The sequence below is a fragment of the Cherax quadricarinatus genome, chromosome 11, assembly GCF_038502225.1.
Source record: "Cherax quadricarinatus isolate ZL_2023a chromosome 11, ASM3850222v1, whole genome shotgun sequence".
Classification (NCBI taxonomy): domain Eukaryota; kingdom Metazoa; phylum Arthropoda; class Malacostraca; order Decapoda; family Parastacidae; genus Cherax; species Cherax quadricarinatus.
The window spans coordinates 25,620,357-25,632,910 of record NC_091302.1 but is presented as its reverse complement, the minus strand read 5'-3'; the positions used below and the strand labels follow the sequence as shown (position 1 = coordinate 25,632,910).

Sequence of the window (12,554 nt, the reverse complement as noted above, 5' to 3'; positions counted from 1 at the left end):
CTTCCAAATATCTGAATACATTCACCTCCTCCATACTCTCCCTCCAATCTGATATCCAATCTTTCATCACCTAATCTTTTTGTTATCCTCATAACCTTACTCTTTCCTGTATTCACTTTTAATTTTTTTCTTTTGCACACCCTACCAAATTCATCCACCAATCTCTGCAAATTCTCTTCAGAATCTCCCAAGAGCACAGTGTCATCAGCAAAGAGCAACTGTGACAACTCCCACTTTGTGTGTGATTCTTTATCTTTTAACTCCACGCCTCTTGCCAAGACCCTCGCATTTACTTCTCTTACAACCCCATCTATAAATATATTAAACAACCACGGTGACATCACACATCCTTGTGTGATGGAGTTCACTTCTCAGCAATTAGCCACCCCTTAGCAGTAATTTCAAATGGTTTTTATGGTTGTATTCTCGTTTTTTTGGTCTTATTTGATAGAATGGAAGACATATTACAGAAATAGATACAATTTTGATTGCTTTCACGACGAAAAGTGCCTTGAAATTGAGCTCAACCTAGGAGAAATAGTCCATTGCTTGGCTGTTTCAGAGTAAACAAATGACATCACTGTCCATTCCAATATGCAGTCGTGAATGGGTTGACATATTTATACAATTATTGCAATAAGGAATTACAGTTAATCTTATATTTTTTGTGTGAATAAAAATTACAAATAATTTATATAATAATAATAATAATAATAATAATAATAATAATAATAATAATAATAATAATAATAATAATATGTACTCGCTCCCATCTTGTTCCTCATCCTTATATCCGACATAGACAAGGATGTCAGCCACAGCACCGTGTCTTCCTTTGCAGATGACACCCGAATCTGCATGACAGTGTCTTCCATTGCAGACACTGCAAAGCTCCAGGCAGACATCAACCAAATCTTTCAGTGGGCTGCAGAAAACAATATGAAGTTCAACGATGAGAAATTTCAATTACTCAGATATGGTAAACATGAGGAAATTAAATCTTCATCAGAGTACAAAACAAATTCTGGCCACAAAATAGAGCGAAACACCAACGTCAAAGACCTGGGAGTGATCATGTCGGAGGATCTCACCTTCAAGGACCATAACATTGTATCAATCGCATCTGCTAGAAAAATGACAGGATGGATAATGAGAACCTTCAAAACTAGGGAGGCCAAGCCCATGATGACACTCTTCAGGTCACTTGTTCTATCTAGGCTGGAATATTGCTGCACACTAACAGCACCTTTCAAGGCAGGTGAAATTGCCGACCTAGAAAATGTACAGAGAACTTTCACGGCGCGCATAACGGAGATAAAACACCTCAATTATTGGGAGCGCTTGAGGTTCCTAAACCTGTATTCCCTGGAACGCAGGAGGGAGAGATACATGATTATATACACCTGGAAAATCCTAGAGGGACTAGTACCGAACTTGCACACGAAAATCACCCACTACGAAAGCAAAAGACTTGGCAGACGATGCACCATCCCCCCAATGAAAAGCAGGGGTGTCACTAGCACGTTAAGAGACCATACAATAAGTGTCAGGGGCCCGAGACTGTTCAACTGCCTCCCAGCACACATAAGGGGGATTACCAACAGACCCCTGGCAGTCTTCAAGCTGGCACTGGACAAGCACCTAAAGTCAGTTCCGGATCAGCCGGGCTGTGGCTCGTATGTTGGTTTGCGTGCAGCCAGCAGCAACAGCCTGGTTGATCAGGCTCTGATCCACCAGGAGGCCTGGTCTCAGACCGGGCCGCGGGGGCGTTGACCCCCGGAACTCTCTCCAGGTAAACTCCAGGTAATGTATAATAATAATATGAATAATAACAATACGTATAATAATAATAACAATAATAATAATAATAATAGTATAATACAATAATAATAATATAAAATGTATAATAATAATACATATATAATAATAATGTACTACATATAATAATTATAATAATAGACGGCTTCAAAAGGCCGTCACTAGATGGCAGTGTTTACCACAACAAAGAGGGAGTGGTTGAGGCTGCCTCCACCTGTTACATAATGACATATTTTATTCTTTCTAGAGTATATATCGTGTTTCTATGTTACTTATATTGTCCGTTATGTCACATTAGATGAACTGTGATACATAAATAAGTCATTTAGATGATATTAGCGAAATTATTCATGAAGTATTTTGCCCGGTCTCCAGACACTCTCTCGTCCACCGCCGACAATGCCCATACCACTACATGAACGACATATTTTATCCATTTTAGAGTATATATCAGGTTTCTATGTTATTTATATTGTTTATTATGTCATATTAGATGTGTGTGTGTATGTGTGTGTTTATGTATCTTAGAATGTCTTACATTTCTTTGTTTTTCCCTGTACCCAGGCTGTGCGTCGCCTTCTGTGTGGGAGTGAGCTGTTTGTTTTCGCTGTTTTACTATGCTGGTTTAGTAGCATATGCCACCTACATGGAGTGTGACCCGCTTACCTCTGGAAGAATCACTTTACCAGACCAGATCCTGCCATTGTTGGTGATGGACAAGATGAACCACCTCAGTGGGCTGTGTGGACTCTTCGTGGCTGCTGTCTACGGTGGTGTACTTAGGTATGCTCTCTTTATGTAGTGTGTGTGTGTGTGTGTGTGTGTGTGTGTGTGTGTGTGTGTGTGTACTCACCTATTTGTATTCACCTATTTGTGGTTGCAAGGGTCGATTCATAGCTCCTGGCCCCGCCTCTTCACTGACTGCTACTAGGTCCTCTCCCTCCCTGCTCCATGAGCTTAATGAAACGTCTTAAAACTATGTATGGTTCCCGCCTCCACTACGTCACTTTCTAGGCTATTCCACTTCCTGACAACTCTATGATTGAAGAAATACTTCCTAACATCCCTGTCACTCATCTGAGTCTTCAACTTCCAATTGCGACCCCTTGTTTCTGTGTCCCCTCTCTGGAACATCCTTTCTTTTTCAACGTTGTCTATTCTGCGCAGTATTTTATATGTCATTATCATATCTCCCCTGACCCTCATGTCCTTCAGTGTCGTCAGGCCAATTTCCCTTAACCTTTCTTCGTAGGACAATCCCCTTAGCTCTGAGACTAGTCTTGTTGCAAACCTTTCCACTTTCTCTAATTTCTTGACGTGTTTGACCAGGTGTGGATTCCAAACTGGTGCTGCATACTCCAGTATGGGTCTGACGTATATGGGGTACAGAGTCTTGAGCGATTCCTTACTGAGGTACCAGAACGCTATCCATAGGTTTGCCAGACACCCGTATGCTGCAGCAGTTATCGGACTGATATGCACCTCAGGAGATGCCCTCGGTATTATACTCACCCCAAGATTTATTCCTTGAATGAGGTCTGCAGTCTTTGGTCACCTAGACTGTACTGTGCCTGTGGTTTCCTTTGCCCTTCCCCAATCTTCATGACTTTGCATTTGGCAGGGTTAAATTCAAGGAGCCAGTTGCTCGACCAGGCTTGTAGCCTGTCCAGGTCTCTTTGTAATCCTGCCTGACCCTCGACCGATTTGATTCTCCTCATTAACTTCACATCATCTGCAAACAAGGACACTTCTGAGTCTATCCCTTCCGTTATGTCATTCACATATACCAAAAACAGCACAGGTCCTAGGACTGACCCCTGTGGAACCCTGCTTGTCACAGGCGCCCACTCTGACACCTCGTCAAGTACCATGACTCGTTGTTGCCTCCCTGTCAGGTATTCTCTGCAGTGCCTTTTGTGTTATGTGTGCCTGATCCTCTAGCTTTTGCATTAACCTTTTGTGGGGAACTGTGCCGAAGGCCTTCGTGCAGTCCATGAAAATGCAGTCTATCCACCCCTCTCTCTCTTGTCTTACTTCTGTCACCTTGTCATAAAACTCCAGTAGGTTTGTGACACAGGATTTTCCTTCCCTGAAACCGTGTTTGTTGTCGATTATACGCTTGTTTCTGTGTGGGACCCTGTCAAAAGCCTTACTGAAGTCCATATACACAATATCATATTCATTACCATGATCTACCTCCTCAAATACCTTAGTGAAAAAAGTTAATAAATTCATAAGGCAGGAACGCCCCTTTGTAAAACCGTGCTGAGATTTGTTGATTAATTTATGTTTTTCAAGGTGGATATGAACTGCCTCGGCAATTATTGATTCCATAAATTTTCCCACTATGGAGGTAAGGCTTATTGGTCTATAGTTCGAAGCTAAGGACCCGTCACCTGTTTTCAAAATATATATCACATTTACCATTTTCCATTTATCTGGCACCATGCCAGTTTGTAGTGATATGTTGAAAAGATTAGCCAAAGGTTTGTTAAGCTCCTCTTTACATTCCTTTAGAACCCTTGCATACAGTTCATCAAGGCCTGGTGATTTGTTAGATTTTAATTTATCTATTTGCCTAAGGACCATGCCACTTGTGACCCTAATCATGCACAGTTTATTATCGTCCTGTTCTACATAATTTATTATTTCTGGAATATCGCTAGTATCTTCCTGTGTAAAAACTGAGAGGAAGTATGTGTTAAAAATTCTACACATTTCCTTATCACTGTTCGTGAGCTGACCTGAGTAACTTTTGAGTGGGCCTATCTTGTCCCTGATCTTACTTCTGTATACCTGAAAGAATCCTTTTGGGTTAGTCTTCGATTCTCTTGCAACTTTAACCTCATAATCTCTTTTTGCTTTTCTTATTCCCTTTTTTATTTCTCTCTTTAACTGTATACATTGATTTCTTAATTGCCCCTCTCCTCTTTTAATTTCCCTATATAGGCCTCTCTTTTGACCAATGAGATGTTTTGATGTATTGTTCATCCATTTAGGATCATTTTTGTTTGATCTGATTTCCCTATTTGGAACATAAGTTGTCTGAGCAGCTAGAACTATGCTCTGGAAAACATCATATCGGCAATCATCACCACCTACCTGACCCATAGTCAGGTCATTCCAGTTCAGCCCACCCAAGAAATTTTTCAGTCCTATGAAATCAGCCAAGCAGAAGTCAGGGACAGATACTTGATTGCCATAATTAGGGGAATTCCATGATATATTAAAACTGAGTGATTTGTGGTCACTTTCCCCAAGCTCATCATTAACCTCAAGATTATTAATTAATGTTTTCCTGCTGACAAGAACCAAGTCCAGCAGGTTATTTCCTCTAGTTGGTTCTATCACAAACCGCTTTAAAAAACAATCCTGAATCATATCAAGGAAGTCACTTGACTTTAAATTTCCTGTCAAATTGCTCCAGTTAATCAATCTATACTTGAAATCTCCCATTAGCACAACATTTTCGTATGTAGATACCTTATGAATTTCGTCCCATAGAAGTTTACTGCACTCCCTATCAGGTTTTGTGGCCCTGTAAATCACACAAAAATTAATTTTTCATGGCCCTCGAGAAGCTGTAACCAAACAGATTCCATGACTGACACTTCTAATTTTATATCTTGTCTAACACAACAATTTAAATTGTCTCTGACATACATTGCTACTCCATCATCCTTCTTTTGACCCTGTCAGCATGGAATAATTTATATCCTTGTATGTGACATTCAGAAGGCATCTCTCTATCTTTCAGATTGAGCCAGGTCTCTGTTATAGCAATAATATCTATGTTTCCTGCACTTGCAATTAATCATAGCTCATCTATCTTATTTCTTACACTCCTGCTATTAGTATAGTAAACCTTAAGGGAGCTAGTCCCTTGCTGCCCTCTGCTGTCCCCCTTTGTTTGCTGACCTGATCTATTGTCTTTATTTATAACTTCATGCTGAATGCCTTTTATACATTTACTGTTTCCAACCCAAGTGTTGCAACCTGCTTGTTTCCCACACACACCCATACCTCTATCTTCTATCAGTTTTAAATCCCAGGCATTTCAGCAATTGGCCTCTGGATCGAGTTTGCAAGTGCTACCGCCCCTGCCCCAGAGGAATGTATCCCATCCCTTGCATACATATCATGTTTGCCATAAAGTTGTCCCAGTTGCCAATGAAAGGGAGTGCAAGTTCTTTGCACTATCTGTCTAGCCAGCAATTTACACCAATTGCCCTAGAAAACCATTCATTGCCCACTCCCCTTCTAGGCAAGATGCTACATATGACTGGGACCTGTACTTATCTAGCAGCTCTTCTCTCCTACCCTTCCCAATATCATTTCCACCAGCACTGAGACAGACAATAGGCTTGTTCCCATTACCTGACATGATATTATCCAACCTGTTGACTATGTCACCAACATCAGCTCCAGGGAAGCACACTCTATCTCTTACCTTCTTATTCCTATTACAGAAAGCACAGTCCATATGTCTTACCTATGAATCACCAACCATAAGGATTCGCTTACCTCTATTTGCAGGGGAAGTAGTACCTTTACCTTCACTGGCCACTGAAGTACACTCATTCTGAAGAACAGAGAAGCGATTTCCTACCTTCAAATCTTGTCTCTTAACTTTCCTTATTTTGGTGCTCTTCCAATTACTGGGAACCACCTGCCACTTGTAGCAGGTGCTGGACTGCATCTCAGTGCAGCGAGTGTCAGACTGCACCTCGCTGCTGGTAGCCTCATTCCCCTCCACCATACGAGCTGCCTCACTCTCATTCCCAGACCCATTGAGGTGAACCTTCAGCCTCCTAATTTTCTCCTGGAGAAGCAGGACTTCCTTTTTCAACACTCTAACCTCAGATTTTAAAATACTGGAAAAGCAAGTCATGACTTTGTAACCGTCCACACTAATCCCCAAAGCAGCTCAAGGTCTGTGACCTCACATGACGACTGACCACTGATCATTCTGTGTGTTTGTCCGAGTGTGTGTGGGGGGGGGGCGGAGGGAAGGAGAGGAGGAAGCTGGAGACAGTGGCAAAGTGAGAGACAGGTGAGGAGGGGAAGTGGGAGTGAGGAGAGAGGAGGAGGAAAAAGCAAAGGGGGAGAGAGAATGGGAGAGAGGGAAGGAGAGAGAGGAGAAGGAGGGAGAGGAGAAGGAGGGAGAGGAGAAGGAGGGTGAAAGACAGAGGGGGGATCAGAGGAAGGAGTGGGGGATAGATAGGGGAAGGGTTAGGGGGGGAGAGTGTGTGTGTCTATGTGAGAATATGTGGGTGTAAGTGTGTGTGTGTAAATGTGCGTGTGTGAGTGTGTGTGTGTGTATTCACCTAATTGTGGTTGCAGAGGTCGAGACTCAGCTCCTGGCCCCGCCTATGTGTGTGTGCGTGTGGAGCTATTTGTGTGTGGCTTTATTAAGCATATAAAAAGTAGAGGTAGGCTTGTGCGTTTTGGTGCTTGAGAGTGAATGTGGAGTCTGCTTGCGCTGACCCCGATGCTTCTCTACCTAGCCTGACCTGACTCACACCTGACCTGACCTGACTCACACCTGACCTACCCACTATCAGTTTATGTATTCTATGCTTCACCTGTCTCCTCGACCTGTTCTTCTAGAAATTGTCAGTTGCTATTCGTTGCTGAGCACTTGATAACTTAATATTAAACATATTAGGAGAGTTTTGTGTAACGTGTGTGTGTGTGTGTGTGTGTGTGTGTGTGTGTGTGTGTGTGTATGTGTGTGTGTGCGTGTGTATGTGTGTGTGTGCGTGTGTGTGTGTGCGTGTGTACTCACCTAGTTGAGGTTGCAGGGATCGAGTCCAAGCTCCTGGCCCCGCCTCTTCACTGGTCGCTACTAGGTCACTCTCCCTGAACCGTAAGCTTTATCATACCTCTGCTTAAGAGTAAGACGGAGAATAGGATAGCAGATGAACAAGGAGGCTTTAGGAAAGGTAGGGGGTGTGTGGTCCAGGTGTTTACAGTGAAACATATAACTGAACAGTATTTAGACAAGGCTAAAGAGGTTTTGTGGCATTTATGGATTTTGAAAAGGCGTATGACAGGGTGGACAGGAGGGCAATATGGCAGATGTTACAGGTGTATGGTGTACGACGTAGGTTACTGAAAGCAGTGAAGAGTTTTTACGAGGATAGTGAGGCTCAAGTTAGAGTATGTAGGAAAGAGGGAGATTATTTCCCAGTAAAAGTAGGCCTTTGACAAGGATGTGTGATGTCATCGTGATGTTTAATGTATTTATAGATGGGATTGTAAGAGAAGGAAATGCGAGGGTCTTGGCAAGAGGCGTGGAGTTAAAAGATAAAGAATCACACATAAAGTGGGAGTTGTCTCAGTTGTTCTTTGCTGATGACACTGTGCTCTTGGGAGATTCTGAAGACAAGCTGGATGTCCTGGCCCTAAGCAAAACAAAGCTGAAGGGGGTAGGGGAGTTTTGGTGGGGGGAAATGAATGGGATTAAATCTGGAGTATCTGAGAGAGCTAGAGCTAAGGAAAGCGTAGCAATAATGTTGAAGGATCAGTTATGGAAGAAGAAAAGAGAATATGAATGTGTAAATTCAAGGATTATGTGGGTTAAAGTAAAGGTTGGATGCGAAAAGTGGGTCATAATAAGCGTGTATGCACCTGGAGATGAGAGGAATGTAGAGAGAGAGAGATTTTGCGAGATGTTAAGTGAATGTATAGGAACCTTTGAACCAAGTGAGAGAGTAATTGTGGTAGGGGACCTGAATGCTAAAGTAGGAGAAACTTTTAGAGAGGGTGTGGTAGGTAAGTTTGGGGTGCCAAGTGTAAATGTTAATGGGAGCCATTTGATTGAACTTTGTATAGAAAGGGGTTTAGTTATGGGTAATACATATTTTAAGAAAAAGAGGATAAATAAGTATACAAGATATGATGTAGGGCGAAATGACAGTAGTTTGTTGGATTATGTATTGGTAGATAAAAGACTGTTAAGTAGACTTCAGGATGTACATGTTTATAGAGGGGCCACAGATATATCAGATCACTTTTTAGTTGTAGCTACATTGAGAGTAAAGGGTAGATGAGATACAAGGAGAATAGAAGCATCAGGGAAGAGAGAGGTGAATGTTTATAAACTAAAAGAGAAGGCAGTTAGGGTAAGATATAAACAACTATTGGACAATAGATGGGCTAATGAGAGCATAGGCAATGGGGTCGAAGAGGTATGGGGAAGGTTTAAAAATGTAGTGTTAGAGTGTTCAGCAGAAGTTTGTGGTTACAGGAAAGTGGGTGTGGGAGGGAAGAGGAGTGATTGGTGGAATGATGATGTAAAGAGAGTAATAAGGAAGAAAAAGTTAGCATATGAGAAGTTTTTACAAAGTAGAAGTGATGCAAGGAGGGAAGAGTATATGGAGAAAAAGAGAGAGGTTAAGAGAGTGGTGAAGCAATGTAAAAAGAGAGCAAATGAGAGAGTGGGTGAGATGTTATCAAGAAATTTTGTTGAAAATAAGAAAAAGTTTTGGAGTGAGATTAACAAGTTAAGGAAGCCTAGAGAACAAATGGATTTGTCAGTTAAAAATAGGAGAGGAGAGTTATCAAATGGAGAGTTAGAGGTATTGGGAAGATGGAGGGAATATTTTGAGGAATTGTTAAATGTTGATGAAGATAGGGAAGCTGTGATTGCGTGTATAGGGCAAGGAGGAATAACATCTTTTAGGAGTGAGGAAGAGCCAGTTGTGAGTGTGGGGGAAGTTCGTGAGGCAGTAGGTAAAATGAAAGGAGGTAAGGCAGCCGGGATTGATGGGATAAAGATAGAAATGCTAAAAGCAGGTGGGGATATAGTTTTGGAGTGGTTGGTGCAATTATTTAATAAATATTTGGAAGAGGGTAAGGTACCTAGGGATTGGAAGTGAGCATGCATAGTTCCTTTGTATAAAGGCAAACTTGACAAAAGAGAGTGCAAAATGTATAGGGGGATAAGTCTGTTGAGTATACCTGGTAAATTGTATGGTAGAGTTATTATTGAAAGAATTAAGAGTAAGACGGAGAATAGGATAGCAGATGAACAAGGAGGCTTTAGGAAAGGTAGGGGGTGTGTGGAAAAGGTTTTTACAGTGAAACATATAACTGAACAGTATTTAGATAAGGGTAAAGAGGTTTTTGTGGCATTTATGGATTTGGAAAAGGCGTATGACAGGGTGGATAGGGGGGAAATGTAGCGGATGTTACAGGTGTATGGTGTACGAGGTAGGTTACTGAAAGCAGTGAAGAGTTTTTACGAGGATAGTGAGGCTCATGTTAGAGTATGTAGGAAAGAAGGAGTTTATTTCCCAGTAAAAGAAGGCCTTAGACAAGGATGTGTGATGTCATCGTGGTGTTTAATGTATTTATAGATGGGGTTGTAAGAGAAGTAAATGCAAGGGTCTTGGCAAGAGGGGTGGAGTTAAAAGATAAAGAATCACACATAAAGTGGGAGTTGTCTCAGTTGCTCTTTGCTGATGATACTGTGCTCTTGGGAGATTCTGAAGAAAAGTTAGATGTCCTGGCACTAAGCAAAACAAAGCTGAAGGGGGTAGGGGAGTTTTGGTGGGGGGAAATGAATGGCATTAAATCTGGAGTATCTGAGAGAGTTAGAGCTAAGGAAAGCGTAGCAATAATGTTGAAGAATCAGTTATGGAAGGAGAAAAGAGAATATGAATGTGTAAATTCAAGGATTATGTGGATTAAAGTAAAGGTTGGATGCGAAAAGTGGGTCATAATAAGCGTTTATGCACCTGGAGATGAGAGGAATGTAGAGAGAGAGAGATTTTGCGAGATGTTAAGTGAATGTATAGGAACCTTTGAACCAAGTGAGAGAGTAATTGTGGTAGGGGACCTGAATGCTAAAGTAGGAGAAACTTTTAGAGAGGGTGTGGTAGGTAAGTTTGGGGTGCCAGGTGTAAATGTTAATGGGAGCCATTTGATTGAACTTTGTATAGAAAGGGGTTTAGTTATAGGTAATACATATTTTAAGAAAAAGAGGATAAATAAGTATACAAGATATGATGTAGGGCGAAATGACAGTAGTTTGTTTGATTATGTATTGGTAGATAAAAGACTGTTAAGTAGACTTCAGGATGTACATGTTTATAGAGGGGCCACAGATATATCAGATCACTTTTAAGTTGTAGCTACATTGAGAGTAAAGGGTAGATGAGATACAAGGAGAATAGAAGCATCAGGGAAGAGAGAGGTGAATGTTTATAAACTAAAAGAGGAGGCAGTTAGGGTAAGATATAAACAACTATTGGAGAATAGATGGGCTAATGAGAGCATAGGCAATGGGGTCGAAGAGGTATGGGGAAGGTTTAAAAATGTAGTGTTAGTGTGTTCAGCAGAAGTTTGTGGTTACAGGAAACTGGGTGCGGGAGGGAAGAGGAGTGATTGGTGGAATGATGAAGTAAAGAGAGTAATAAAGGAGAAAAAGTTAGCATATGAGAAGTTTTTACAAAGTAGAAGTGATGCAAGGAGGGAAGAGTATATGGAGAAAAAGAGAGAGGTTAAGAGAGTGGTGAAGCAATGTAAAAAGAGAGCAAATGAGAGAGTGGGTGAGATGTTATCAACAAATTTTGTTGAAAATAAGAAAAAGTTTTGGAGTGAGATTAACAAGTTAAGGAAGCCTAGAGAACAAATGGATTTGTCAGTTAAAAATAGGAGAGGAGAGTTATCAAATGGAGAGTTAGAGGTATTGGGAAGATGGAGGGAATATTTTGAGGAATTGTTAAATGTTGATGAAGATAGGGAAGCTGTGATTGCGTGTATAGGGCAAGGAGGAATAACATCTTTTAGGAGTGAGGAAGAGCCAGTTGTGAGTGTGGGGGAAGTTCGTGAGGCAGTAGGTAAAATGAAAGGAGGTAAGGCAGCCGGGATTGATGGGATAAAGATAGAAATGCTAAAAGCAGGTGGGGATATAGTTTTGGAGTGGTTGGTGCAATTATTTAATAAATATTTGGAAGAGGGTAAGGTACCTAGGGATTGGAAGTGAGCATGCATAGTTCCTTTGTATAAAGGCAAACTGGACAAAAGAGAGTGCAAAATGTATAGGGGGATAAGTCTGTTGAGTATACCTGGTAAATTGTATGGTAGAGTTATTATTGAAAGAATTAAGAGTAAGACGGAGAATAGGATAGCAGATGAACAAGGAGGCTTTAGGAAAGGTAGGGGGTGTGTGGACCAGGTTTTTACAGTGAAACATATAACTGAACAGTATTTAGATAAGGGTAAAGAGGTTTTTGTGGCATTTATAGATTTGGAAAAGGCGTATGACAGGGTGGATAGGGGGGAAATGTGGCGGATGTTACAGGTGTATGGTGTACGAGGTAGGTTACTGAAAGCAGTGAAGAGTTTTTACGAGGATAGTGAGGCTCAAGTTAGAGTATGTAGGAAAGAGGGAGATTATTTCCCAGTAAAAGTAGGCCTTTGACAAGGATGTGTGATGTCATCGTGATGTTTAATGTATTTATAGATGGGGTTGTAAGAGAAGTAAATGCGAAGGTCTTGGCAAGAGGCGTGGAGTTAAATGATGAAGAATCACACATAAAGTGGGAGTTGTCACAGTTGCTCTTTGCTGATGACAGTGTGCTCTTGGGAGATTCTGAAGAGAAACTGGATGTCCTGGCCCAATCGAAACAAAGCTGAAGGGGGTAGGGGAGTTTCGGTGGGGGGAAATAAATGTGATTAAATCTGGAGTATCTGAGAGAGTTAGAGCTAAGGAAGGGGTAGCAGTA

The 12,554-nt window shown here is 41.4% G+C and overlaps 1 protein-coding gene across 1 annotated transcript in view; it reads left to right on the top strand.

Annotated features, from left to right (window-relative positions):
- The first annotated feature begins 1,990 nt into the window (after window positions 1–1,990).
- LOC128687540 (sodium-coupled monocarboxylate transporter 1-like) overlaps window positions 1,991–12,554 on the top strand; it is a 161,722-nt gene continuing 151,158 nt past the window's right edge. The window contains exon 1 of the mRNA XM_070083975.1: window positions 1,991–2,601. Within this exon, the coding sequence (XP_069940076.1) occupies window positions 2,312–2,601 (290 nt within the window). The 5' untranslated portion in view covers window positions 1,991–2,311. The remainder of the gene's footprint in view (window positions 2,602–12,554) is intronic.